General features: G+C 31.8%; 1 protein-coding gene across 8 annotated transcripts in view; it reads left to right on the plus strand.

The window, feature by feature from the left end:
• LOC148604857 (cGMP-dependent 3',5'-cyclic phosphodiesterase-like) overlaps positions 1-14316 on the plus strand; it is an 86191-nt gene that overhangs the window by 9637 nt on the left and 62238 nt on the right. For all 8 annotated transcript variants that reach the window (XM_088549938.1, XM_088549935.1, XM_088549936.1 and 5 more), the window contains 5 exons: positions 151-240; positions 4033-4121; positions 6169-6272; positions 8660-8709; positions 10164-10223. In XM_088549938.1, coding sequence (XP_088406064.1) covers positions 151-240; positions 4033-4121; positions 6169-6272; positions 8660-8709; positions 10164-10223 — 393 coding nt within the window. The remainder of the gene's footprint in view (positions 1-150; positions 241-4032; positions 4122-6168; positions 6273-8659; positions 8710-10163; positions 10224-14316) is intronic.

Raw genomic sequence — 14316 nt, forward strand, 5'->3', positions numbered from 1 at the left:
TTATGTGTCCCAGGGTGTACCTATCACGACAATATTTGCAACTTTATACATGATTAATTTCTTCATGTTTTGCTTATTCCTATCTAAATAAAATCATAAAATCATGTTGGTATATACTATACTGATAATGTTTTTTTTTTGTTTTTGCAGGAGCTGTTAAAGAAGTTAGATGATGCAAAAGATGTTACAGCCTGGTTTCCCTTGATAGAAGATGCCATTAAAGTTCAAACAACCAAACCAGTATGTTTCTGTAAACATAATCAGATGATTTAAACAACCTGAACATTTTTCAATTGTTTGGATAAAATTTAAACATCAGCATGTAGTGTATTCAATTACTGATAGAAATTAGTCTTACTGTTTATTGTGCAATGTCATGTCTATTTTAAGACAGAAATTATTAATGTAAGTGATGCAAGCATTCCTTTGCTTAAATTTGGCAGTTTGCCCCTTTATGAAAAAAATTATTTTCTGTCTCTGATGATTGTTTTTATACCTGCAAAATGATCTATTAACTGTTTAAAGATTAATTGGTAATACATAGACCACTTGAAAACGCTGGGGTCTCTTGGTGGATGAGACATTCTCTGTAAGGTTATTTGCTTATGACCACCAAACGTTCTTGAGACTGTTAGTTTGATAATGGTTAGGCTTGATGGAAAAGTCATCCCAGGAATATTCCAGAAGCAGAATGGACAGACATATTTTTGTGCTTTCTCGTTGGTGATCTGTCAAACTCTAACAGATATTTATGATTCAATACTTTGCTCACTTTAAGGCCTTCTTTTGTATTACTATTATAACTGGGTATTCTTCAATTCTTCAAAAGATTGACTTGAAATTTGATATGCAGCTTCAGAATATTTGAGGGACTTTTGACAGATCAATTTGAGCCAATAAATCTAGTTGATATGACCTATGAGAATTTTTAAAGCTATTTCAGGAGAGTAGCAAATACCCATTAAAATGTGCAGCTAGTTGAAATATTGTTGAAATATCTGCAGAAAGTGATTAGGAAAATATCTTAAAAGGGCCAGTCATTGATCATAACAATAACACCCATTAAACTGAATGGCAAGTCGCAAACTAGGGGGTATTACAAGGCTAATGATTTGACAAGTGAAAGTAAAGGGGAAGTTTGTCTGTTCTTTCCAGCTGTTCCACCTTGATGTTAAAGTAAACAAATCATAGTGCCCATTTGCCATGTTTTTAAAATATTGATAAAAAAACATATATCGCAGCTGTAAGAGTATTTACTTCAATAACATTAGGATTTTATAGATTATTGAGTGATTTAAAGTTAAAGGTGAACATCCTGTGATTCTATGTTAAATTATTTTTAATCGTCTGGGATATGCCTGCATTTTTAGCATGATAATAGTTACTGAGTTTTTGTGATGAATAACAGAGAGATTTTTGTACCCTAAACCTAATTTTGGGAATTTGGCAAGGTTTTTATAGGATCAGTTTAAATCGAAGTATGAGAAATCGTGTCTTTATAATTGAAAATTCAGATAATGTATTGTGGAAAAGGTCATGAAAAGAACTTAGGGGGTTTATTAAAGATAACTAGTGCATTTAAATTTGATTGTTTGGATTAAATGGTTTTGGAATTTACAAAGCAACCTTACACTATCAAAAAGGGTGTATTTTGAACTTCCAATCTTCTGTTAGATTCTGTTAGATTACTTTCCTTTAAGAATTTTTCTCAGTTGATAGCTGAAGATTATAATTATTATTTGAATTATAGTTTTGGTTCAAACAAGTTCTTCTATTCATCCAACATTAACTTGACTTTTCAGTAAAATCATATAATTTGGCATGATAGACTAGTAAAATAATTGGTAGAACAAGTCTTGAATTTAAGTTCTTAAGATGAAGAGAAAATAATTTTTTTGCAATTTAGGCAGTAATTTGAACATTTTTGTAACACATCTACTGGAATCTATCTAAGCCAAATTCCCATCTACATACTGTAAACATATTTATTTTTGTGATTCCTGATTTTTGCAGATAATATCCGTGGGTGGTTTGAAAATTACTAAAAATTAATATCCAGCAAATACCATAACAAGTCGGTCGGGGAAGAAGGAACAAATATGTATTTTTTTTTGGCCTTAACAGTATGTTATTTTTTAAATTGTGTTTGATTTACACAAGTTCAAAATACATTGAAAGTGATAAGTAGCGACTTTAAAAAAATATTTGGTTTTACTTTAGATAGGTTTTGGTTTTTTCAGGCCTTGTTATGTATATGATTTTAGGTTTTGCTAGTAATGGATGGAGCTATAGGTAACTTTATTGACAATGCACCATTATTTTGTTAGATCGCTGATGTCTCGACAAATGGGAAAATATGGAACACGTGATGTGGGTCTGCATCATCATAGTTCAAACAATCTCATCCTAACAGAATATGCCACTTTAAAATGCATTACTTCTGACAGAAAACTTTTGAGTCAATCTTGTTTTGATATCTACTGGTCAAGGAGTAGATCTTGCCAGCTAGTAATTCTCACCAAACATTTTTTCATCCTCTGCATCATCATAGTTCAAACAATTTCATCCTAACAGCATACGTCACTTTAAAATGCTTTACTTCTGACAGAAAAATTTTGAGTCATTCTTGTTTTGATATCTGCAGGTCAATGAGTAGATCTCGCCAGCTAGTAATTCTTGCCAAACATTTTTGCATCCTCTCCTGTGAAATAAGTGCCCAAAATTTAAGAAAAAAATTCTAACAGATTGCTGATATTTTTCTCTCAAAAATGAGCTATCATACTTTCATTTAGGAATAAAATTTTGGTGAGCAAATTGGCGAGAATTGTTTCTGTCTCAAAAATGGCAAGATCTACTCTCTGACCAGTAGGGTCTATATATGTAGGACTTTGCTGACGCTCCATCTCTACTAAAATATTGCTTGACTTGTTTTGGTCTATTAGGTATTCTTTAAGTTGGTGAACCAGAATGTTTTGCATGACAATCATATTAATGACTAGAAAAAAAACAATAACATTTCTTTGTACAATTCTTGATAACTAATGATGTAAAGGTCAAGTTTGATGAATGGAAACAATATTTATGCCTGGTTATTGGTTTGCTGGCATTCATGATTTAGGTTGCACATGCATAGCTCATTCTGATCTGACTAGGTCATGAGGATTACATCAATATTAGAATCACTAGTGGGAAAAACACTTATGAGAACTGTAAATTTCTTTTATCATAAAGTAGTGACCTCCACAAGCAGGGGTTTTCCTGGGATTTCATCATGAAATCTTATGGTCCCTTTAAATCAGCCTGGGATCTGGGTCCACTGAGATTCCACTGTGAGTTGAGTCAAGGGGCATGGCTCTGTAGGCGTTCCGACTGAAGATAATTTTTACATACAACTTGACTCCTGTCTCCATTTTTTTTTGGCAGGTCATTTGTTTATTTCCTGTGTCTATTCATTTTGGTTATGGAAAATTTGAAAATTCAGCTCAGGAGGTTACATCATCATGCCAAAAAAAAAAGATACTTTCTTACTCAGCTGCTTTTAATTATTCAGGATGCACCATTCAGACATATCAATGAGTTTCAAAGTTTCATTTTTATGTCATGAATTTGAAAATCTTAAATGAACTCGGAAATAGAAAAATGAATTTGACATTGAAAAAAATAGGAACTGGTTTATAAGAGGTTCTGTATTAACAAACATTGTAAGAATGATTCACTTAGCAATCAGTCTAATCAAAACAATAAGCATGTCCGAATCAGATGACAACACAAACACAAATTTCACAAAATGACAGCACTTTAAAGAGGTGACCAGAACTAAACACATTTTTTTTCATTTGGCCTTAGGGCACCTGCTCCCTTCATACTCTGTTATAATTGTATATTATTATGAGTGGAAAGTTCTTGTTAGTCTTGCACAAATCTAGTGAAAAGTGACTACTGAAAGATTGATGTTTGATATAGATAATTTTATAATGTTCATTACTGTTGATTAAAATAAGTGTGATTTACCAGTATTTATTGTTCATTTAGGTGTGCAGTGTTGTTTATGTTGCTGATGTAAGCTCTGGAGACCTCTTTGATACCAGGAAAAATCCACTACCTAATCATGGGATTTGCTGGTTAGTTATTTAAAAGCACTAGTGTGGTAAACTTATACTTGTAGTTTGCTAATCCTACCAGGAAAGAGTGATAAACAATCTGAAAAAGTGGGGATATTTTCCAGCAAAGCTGACCATTATTTTTATACTCTTCCAAAAAAAGTTGTGGGGTATATTCATTTATGTTTGTCTGTCTGTCTACTTGACATAACATTGTCTGAAACTTTTCCTGTACTACTCATTAGATCATTATATGGAGATGTGCATGTTGTTAAGAACAAAGATTCTCTTAAAGTAAAAAATTGTTTGAATTATGTCTCCATCTGAGATGGTAACATTCAGATTTTCAACAAACTAGCTTTAGAGAGCATGTTAAAATCTTCAGTTTTACTATAGAGACTGAGAAATACTTTAAATCAAGAATGGGCTGCAGGAGAATCAATTTCTCCCATGAAATATGTAGAAAACTTGGATAATGTAAAATGGCAGGAAAACTCTCAAAGAAGTTGAATCACTGCCTGATGGTTAAAAAGTCAAATGCATTTTAAATCACTGGCTTAGAATGGGAGAAACTTATTTTTATGAACATGGGCATTTTTTGTATTGCTATCTGACGTAAGATAATGTTTTCCACAACTTTAACTTTTATTTACTATCTGTTTATGATTGAAATACTACAGTACTGAACAAGCACTTGATCAATACATGGGATCAGCTCAGTCACTTGGGGATAGGATAACAGGATGTGTGTCAAATGTATATTCAGAATTTAAAAAAATGAATTTCTAAATTATTGTATCCTAGCACAGATCTGCAAATGTGTAATTTTATTTCGTAAGAATATTTTGATGTTTTTTGTTACTGCTTATTATTATTTTTTTTGACAATACCTTTTGTTTTATTTGCACCAAATTGATTCTATAAGAAATACAATTCTCTCTGTTGTGCCATAGATACTAAAAGCTACTCCTCCTCATCTTCCAAACAATGTTTACCTAAGCATAATTGAGCAAACATTCTGTTAGTTTTCAGTATCAGACAGTTAAGCCATAAAGTTCAGATTATAAATTCGGAACAATATGATATCTCAACTGCAGTCATTTCTTATTTGAAGAACAAGATTAAGTTAAGTACAGTGAACTTGAAGGCTGTTAAACTTTGACCTTATTTGTCAAAGTGTTTAATACATGTACTTAACTGGCTGATACATTGGCTCGATCACTTATGATGCTAATAAACCAGGTTTTATTTACTAAGTCAACGGAACTCTTTGCATTAAATTTAAGGTATAACAATATCTGCGGAAGTTTGTTTGGGGTATCCTGCACAACTAAAGTTTAGTTGTTCTTTACATTACTTTTAGTTTGGTCAGTTCGACTTCAGTGATGGATCTGGGCTCTGGGGGTTGGAACTTATTTTGTTTGAAAATTTTGTTAATTTTGCACAGAATTTGGCAATTAATAGTCTGTAACCGCCTTTTTACTTGAACCCCTCCTGAATGCTTTTTGAAAATATCTGGATACACCCCTTAACCTTGAGTTAGATTTTTTGATGGTTAAGCTGAAATATATCAGAAGGATTTAATAATGGTCTTTATATGTCTGTCTGCCACAGGGCTGTTCTATTAAAAGATATAAGGTACCCAAGGAAGGCACTTTTTGACCAGGGGAGCCACCCATAGAAATTCTGTTTATGTTTTGTATTAAACTCTATATTTTGTCAACAGACCTCTGAACACCCACCCATATACAAAAAATAAAAGTGCATACAGAATCTGCCACTCGATTAAAAATGTTTTTATTCTTTTATGATTTTGCAAAATTTTTTGGGGTTGGCTAGACATTCCCTATGTCACAACCCATTTTAATTTTGACAAATTTTCACCAGTTACGGGAATTTCATGCATTTTATGTTTCACCTGTAACAGCCATAGCAATATAATAATCTTAGTTTCCTATATGTATCTTGTATCAATATCTGCCATTCAAGATAAAAGATCAAGATATCTTGTTTCATATCATTAAGTATTTTGTTACAATGTCTTTTCTAAAATTACTGTGCGTTTTAGGCAAGCATTCCAAACCAAAGAAACAAAATCAACCAGACTGCTAGATAGAAGTGACCCTTTAACAACCATAGTGAAACAGAAATGTACCTTTGGGCCAAAGTATGGTAGGTATTTCAATACCACCTGATGTATTAAACTTCACAAATGTAAATAACAAAATTAACCCTAAAAAAGAAAATTATTACTATTGAATTTAGACAATTTTATTATTTTCATTATCAATTAAATGTTGGTCTTCATGAAAGTTTAATTGCAGTTCATACATGTACTTCATGGAAACTAGAATGAAATAGGTTAAGGTAGTACAAACTCTTTTATATTAATGTTTTTTGCTGGAAAAATCTCTTGTATCATGAAAACTTCTTAAAAAAAAAAGTTCAAAATTATGTTTTGGGGTTTAAAAAATAAAAACTCCCCTTATTCTCTCATTTTGAAGAAAACTTTTTATGTACTATATTTAAATTCTGTTTGTGATAATGCAGTCCAAGTATTGAAAAACAAGTACTATCTTTAAAAAATGGTAGCCGACGCAGTAAAATCTAATTTTTTTTACTTATAATTTTCTACATTTCATTCAAGAAAATAACACATGGCAGGTAATTTCGATACTGTTTTTTTCAAATGCCACTAAGTTATTAGTATTTGGTGTTGCATTTCCATGGAAGAGCGTCCTTAAGGTCAAAAGGTCAAAAGTGAAACTGGACCAACTGTTGGAAATAAAATTTCAGAAAACAATTTTGAATAGCAACAATATGATAGGCCAGAAAAAAAAGTGTGTTTTTGATTCTACTCATTTTTCCATCTTTTTGAAGGAACTAAATATTTTCTAAGAGGCCTCTTGTCTTGCAATTTCTTGATGTAGTCTCAATCAAAAACTTTCAAACAGCTTAGTCTTGGGATCTATATATTAGAAATAACTTTTTACCAGAGGTTGCCTAGCTTGCAACTTGTTATATTCAAATTGCCCGAAAATTTACTTCTAGATTGCACCAATATAAAACTTTAATATGTTATGCCCTTTCAAAAGCTAAACTTAATATATTAATCTAGTTGCCATTTTGATTATTTCAAACAATGCTGTGATGTTAACTTTTTTATCAATTGTTTCTTTATACACAAAATAGTGGTCAAATATGGAAACTAATTATTATCATGTGTATTTTTTTTCCAACTCACAAGAAGTCCCGTCATGACTGTCATTGTGTCATTAATGCATCCTTTCTTTATAACTAAAAACTAATAAAAAAACCCTTTTTACACACAGCTTACTTATTTTTACTTAGGAATTAATAATGTCCGACATATACGGATTCATCAAATCATATTTGATAAATGATATACGACTTGTAAACATACTTAGTCTGTCTTGTTGGTAATATCATTTGGCTTCCTGGAAAGTTTATCTAAGAAATGGTCTAGACAGTAGCACAATCACATCTTTATAAGCCTTTTTTATTGATTCAGATCATATTCTGTCCTGTAATTACTTTTTTTGTAATGTTACAATGATTTGTAGGTCTTGACATCACGAGCAAATAAATTGTTGTGGTAATTTTTCGGACATTCAAAATAATGATGAGTAATTTACAGTGCTCTAACATATAATTTGAATGATATCTGTTGTATTGTTACTTTCTAGTTATGAAGCAAATTTTATTTGAATTTACAAAACACACTGGTAAGCCATGCACTAAATTTGGAAATAGATGTACTCAGTGGTGGCTAAAATGCTAGACACAACCTGAAGCAGACATATCCACAAGATTAAAAATTTGATGGATGACTAGGCCTTTTACTCCTAAGGCCATTCTTGAAAAAATGTTGGTTTTCAGTCTTTGCCCATCCAAATCAGGTTGACTGTAGGTAGGTTGGTGATTTTTGTTTGTTTTTGAAAATAAAGACCTATAAGGGCCTTTTTTAACCAAATAAAACAATTGCTGAAGATAGAGCACCTTTTTCTTGGAAATCAAGGTTTGGAAATACTGAGTAGGAAGGATATGAGGCGGTTGAAAGAGCAAACTAAGAATTTCTAAAGAATGACCTAATAAAGATGTATACAATCAGTAGGTCAGGTTTTAGGCCTAGTAATATAAAAATCAGTCTTACTTCAGTGAAGATTACAATATTACAGTGTAATGAATATGCCTAGACTATGTAGGCTCAGAAAAGTATGAAAGTATGTATTTCCTTCTATTGGTAAGTTGGTCTGGTGCACAAATGTGAATGATAAACCTGATTCTATTTTTGATGTGTAAGTGACCACTACAGCATCCATAGATTTGTTTTAGCATTCCTCTGGGTTCCTATTTGAAAACTATCAAAAATTATCCCATTAAGTGTAAATGCCTAAAATGGCCATAAATACAGGACTCTCCATTTTTCTTAGACACACCTGTATTTGATAATGGAGCAACAACTGCTGACAAATTTTGCAAAAGTTAAGTAACTTTAAATTGTTTTGTTATATATTGTATCAATGTTAATCTTTCAGTATTTTGTCAACCAATAAGGGATGGAAACCAAGTGATCTCAGTGATAGCTGTAAGTAGATTAATTGTTATACGTTTTACATTTTGTATATATGCAGGGGTTAAAATTTAAAAGTAGAAGGCCCAGGACTTTTCCAAGCCTGAAATCAATGGTCCACTGGAAGAAAACCATAAGTCCTCAACAAAGTGTCAGTGAAAAGGGTTGTAGGTCCCAAGACCTAGGTAGACAGATTTTCAAAAGGTCCTATGTCAGAAACTGAGAGTCCAAGAACTTGGACCACCATTTATATGCTAATCTATTGAAGGACCTATGTTGTTCCACTGTGTTGGTACTTCCCAATCTCCTGCTCTGAAATATTTGTTGTTATTAGGCCAAAAAAAAAATTATGTGTGTTTACAGTCACATGACCGACCCTCATTTTATAGCTGCAACCCTAACTTTTTTATTGGCAATATTCTGAAATTCCGGAAATTCCCGCCTTTTCCGTCTGACACCGGTACCAGTATTTATTGTATTAAACCACAGTGGCGGCCTCCAGTGCCAGCACTGCCATCAATTTAAAAAGGAAACTAGCTGATAGACAAGCATATGCACCATTACAGTGTCTTCTGTTTCTCACTATGAAGCTTATTAGTCAAGAAACTACAATTGTACTCCAATAAAAAAAAAAATAATAATTAAATAAGAAAAAAAAAAAACGACCTACCGACCCTATTTTTTTCAGCATTTGACAGCAAATACACATATTTTTTTTTCGGCCATAAGCTTTTACACCTCTACCATATTTGGTACTAAACTTTGTCTTTTTATACAAATGAGTACAGTATATTGTAAACAGCTTCACCAATCTTTAATGAGCAGTGCTCAAGCCTTTTAAAATTTTTCACTTCCTTAATATCAGAACCTAGAAGCTTGGAGGGTCATAAATAGTAAATCAGGAGGCAGCACTAGGACTTTGGAGGGATTGAATCCTTTTATTCGCCTATTTGTTCACTTTTTGTTCAAAAACTAAAACGTAAATGGTAATCACAAAATTACCAAACCTATAATGTATAAACTTAAGGCAATAGTCATAAGGAGCAGCATGACAGTCCATATAAATCTAGGATTCTTTGATTAATTTTATATTTCTTGGCAGATTGTATATCCAGAAAGAGGGATGCTTCTTAGGATTTTTCCTTTATTTCCTGATTTTTTTTTTTTTTTTGACATTTAACACCTAAATAGAAGTACAGATATAATATGATGTAGTTAAGTATTTGTACTGTAGCTTTGAAGCTATTCTCAAAATTTACCAAAACCAGTAGTAGATTTTTTTTTCTCTTTTGTACATGCAAGAATAAACAGAAACTGAATAAAGACAAGTGCTTTGAAAGCCTTAGTTATCAATTTGATATTTAAATTCTTTTACTGTATATAGCTGCTGTACATGTATTTTTGTAGGACTAGATCTGAGAAACCTTGGATTGTTTTTCAATAATGCATTATATTACATTTGATTTCAGGTGTTAACAACCTCCAATCAAGACTTTAATCCAGAGTCTTTAAAACTGATAACAGACAAGGTAACTTACTGTATACATAATATTATTCATATCACTCATTTGTTTGTAATTTAAATTTATTTTTTCCCATTGTAATTTCAATGTTAACCACAATTATCAAGTTTTTGCATATTACAGTCAAACCTGTCCTAGGGACCACCTTTATTCAGCAATAACCTGTCTTCAAAGACTATGATTATAATATCCCTATGTAGAGAAGTCCATCACCATTACATTACCATGATTTTGTTTTCCATTGGAAGGTCACTTAAGACAGGTTTAACTGCACATTCAGTTTTCATTTAATTGATAATAGAACACATTGGCTTCTTTTTGGCAATTTCTAGGCTATGTGGGCACATAAGTTCTAAACTTAAGGTTGTACTACATATAGATGACATTAGATTCTGAGCATTCTGGAATTTTATTGCCTGTGAAGTTACGGAAAGTGGTTTTTGATTACTATAATTTTGGAAATTCCTTATTTGATAATATTGTAAATTTTATAGTGTTGGTTATGTAAATTTAATGAGAATGAACTTATCTTGTAAATCAGCTAGACTGATAGCTCTTTCATAAATTATTTTTGAATGTCTTTTTGTAGTCTTTTCATTCATTTAAAATAGAATTTCAGACATTATAATATCGAAGTCAACAAACCATTTGAAAATAAAAGAGAAATAAATTGATAAGAAATAAACTTCACAGTCTAGGTGTTTCCTATATGATGTTACATAGCATGACTTACTAGGGAACAGTTGTGCTGCAAAATATATCTTTTTAAGTTATGCCTAGGTACATCTCAATTATAATATTGAAATTGGAAGATAATTTTCTTATCAATATTGTAGCTACGTGTTGTGCTACTCTTAATTTATTCACTTACATATACTAAATTATGTTATATTACGCAAACAGAGTTTGTTTTTTTTAATTTTTTTTTTTTTTTTGGGGGGGGGGGGTTGTATATAGGAATCTCCCAGTCTGTCTGTCTGTCCACCTTCCTTGTAAGCACAATTTCTCTTTAACCACTTTAGGGATTTTGATGAATTTTTTTTAGAAAGATTGAGTATTATATGTAGATGTGCATGGAGGAATATAAATACTGTCAGTGGACTCCAAAGGGAGATAATCCAAATGAAAGGTTTTACATATTAGGTCTCACTAACCACTTCCGGGTCAAATGGCCACCCCCCTATGTAGTACCAAAAACACACTGAACCTAGACATATGCATTGTAAGTGCATTATTTGTGTGTATTATGATTAAAAGTAGTCAAAATAAAGCTGAGAATGTGTACTTTAAGATCATATATGTAATTAACTACAAAAGTGTATGAATATTGTTTACATGTGTGAGTAATTTGCCTCCATGCTGTCAGTTAGCAGAACAGGTAAAAATGTGGATTTTCAGTATTATTTATTCAAGTAAATTTTGTGAAGAATTTCTACTATGATCGTACCATTAGCATAATGATTTTGGAAGCCTTATTTTCCAAGCTTCGCAACGGTATGCAGCTTGAAGATGTCATTTGTCCTGGGAATTCACAGTGAGACTTTGAAAATTACTTTTTTAACATGTAAAGTAATGGAAACGTTAGAAGTGGTTAGTGAGACCTTAATAACTTGTAAGCGCAGTGAAAAAATTAAACATATATGTCATTCTGTACAATGTATGAACTGATTAGCAGTCACATTGTGTAAAATGGAACCAATCACTTGTTTTAAAAATCAGTTTGATGGGTTGCTGAATGATCTGAAACTGATCTGTGATCAATGATGAATCACAATTGTAGTTGCACTGATCAGTTCAGGTACTGAAGATTCTTTTTATTGACACATTTGCCATTAACATTTTACCACATTTTGTATGTTATTTGTTCCTCGAAGTTGAAACTCTCAATGAATGGATGGTATATTTGAATCGCCTTGTCCATCTGGCCATCCATCATTCTGAAATCACAATTATCTCGGCTCCTAATGAAAGGATTGGTTTCAAATTTGGTGTGTGGCTTTATATAGATAGAGCACACAAGTTGTAAGCTATTTTGAGTGCTGTCTGATATCTACTTGCTGTAACAGTGGGGATATACCTAGCATTGCAAATTCATGTTTCAAGTTGCCTTAAAGAAGGACTCTTTAAATATGGTTTTGAAAGTTGCCCAAGTTAGTTATTTTTGTTGGATAGTCAAGCAGATGTAATTTGTTCTTAAAAAGGTATAATTTAGTACATATTTAAGTGTCTTACTTTTCAATTTATTGTTGTATCCAAAGAAGGATATTGATTTTTATATTTTCTAACTAAGGTTCAAGGTCAATTTATCTATTTGTATTTACTTCTTTTTTTTCATGGATACTAAGATTTAGATCTACTGTAATTTCTAATCGGTGTTATCTGTTTACATTACAATCTTATTTAGCTTTTATGATCTTGGTATAAAATTGGAATTCAAATTTGACCATGTCCAATACCATATTGATAATTTGATTAAGATATTTTTAATGCAATGACAAATTTCTATGTATAAACTGTCAATAGCACTCTGTAGTCTAAATAGTGATAATGCATGATGTTTAAGCATTTGATCAAAATTCAATACATAATCTTTTGAATTTCAATACTTATATTAAACTGATGATAGGAAGGTCATGGAAGTTTTATGTTGTTTTTGTAAACATAGGTAGTATTGAATATAAAAATCAATCTAGATTTGATCTACCATTGTGAAGGGTTTTACATCTATAATTCAGCAATTACCTATAAAATAGAATCAACAGAACCTTAGCCCTACTTGGCAAACTTTAGAATAAGAGGGTAATATTTTGTTGTGTAAATCCTTATTGATTATCATCTCTTTCCTTTCATTGTATTTTTATTCTGCATCAGAAAGTTTTAAGGGATGATATTATTGGTAATAGAAAAACTTGTGTACTCAGTCACTGTCAGACCAAAGAGTCTTCATTTACACATTTTGTCTGAGGTATGGACTAAGTGTAGCTGTCTTATAAAACCAGTCATTGCTGTCTATTGACTATTGGCAGTCAGGGATGTCAGAAGTATTTTAAGTAGCAGGAAATAAAGGAGAAGTATCAGGTGGACTGATGAAAATTTTGCAAGAGGTCACTCATTTTTGAAAATATAGTAGCTGTTAAAAGATGAGCTAGTAGCTGTCCAATTTTGCCGGTTGATGTCTTCTATTGACATCCCTGGTGGTGTTCTGTTGCTAAGACCAAAAGAAACCTGGTGGAGTTGCAGAAACTTCATAAGAATACATCAAGTTGTTGTCTGTTTGTAACAACCACTGTAGAATCAATATCTGATAAAATGACATTCAGTAACTTACGTTAATGGTTATATGTCCTATTGCCTGAGACAAGGGACAAGCCAAAGTTAAATTAAACTTGTCTGATGGACAACCAAATATTAAATATTTTTCAGCATGCTTTAACTAAAAGAACAACCTAGGTTTCAAATATAATAGGACTGACAGAACAAGGTTCACAAACTGTTAAGTAGCAGTCTTTGTAAGAATCATGCACCCCAAAAAAGGCTACATATTTTTATTTTTGTAATTAAGTTGTTTTATGGATCTGTACTATGAAATGTGTAATTATTCATTCAAATCTGCCTGCTCTCAGGAGATAATGAACAATGAAAATCCAATAGATTCTGTTGTATTTGTGTGTCATTTTCAGAGTTATCTCCCTTACTTTTGAATTCCACAGTACATTCTATACAATTTTTATCTCCTATGAGCAAGGGTTATATGAAAAATGAAATGTTAATTTCTGTTTACTAAAGCATTTTAAGCAAGATATCAAAAATAAAAATATGTAGGCTGTTTACCCATGAATCACATTTTGCATGATTCTTAGCTGGAGTGCTACTTAACATCATACCCTGCCATTTGATTGTTTATTTCTTTGTATGATAGTTTTTAACAGTGAGTAGATTTGTACATGTTGCATTATGTCCCCTGCCATTGGTTAATTTCAAAGCAAAAAAAAAAAGTACATTCTTTTGACCAAATCTTAGCTGTTCCTAGAGAAGTTAATGTTAATCACCGCATAATTCTGGAAGTTTATGTGATGGACAGCTAGGCAACAAACTTGAC

Source organism: Perna viridis, chromosome 10 (genome assembly GCF_037379345.1).
Source record: "Perna viridis isolate PV_CMFRI_1.1 ecotype Kerala chromosome 10, ASM3737934v1, whole genome shotgun sequence".
Lineage (NCBI taxonomy): Eukaryota > Metazoa > Mollusca > Bivalvia > Mytilida > Mytilidae > Perna > Perna viridis.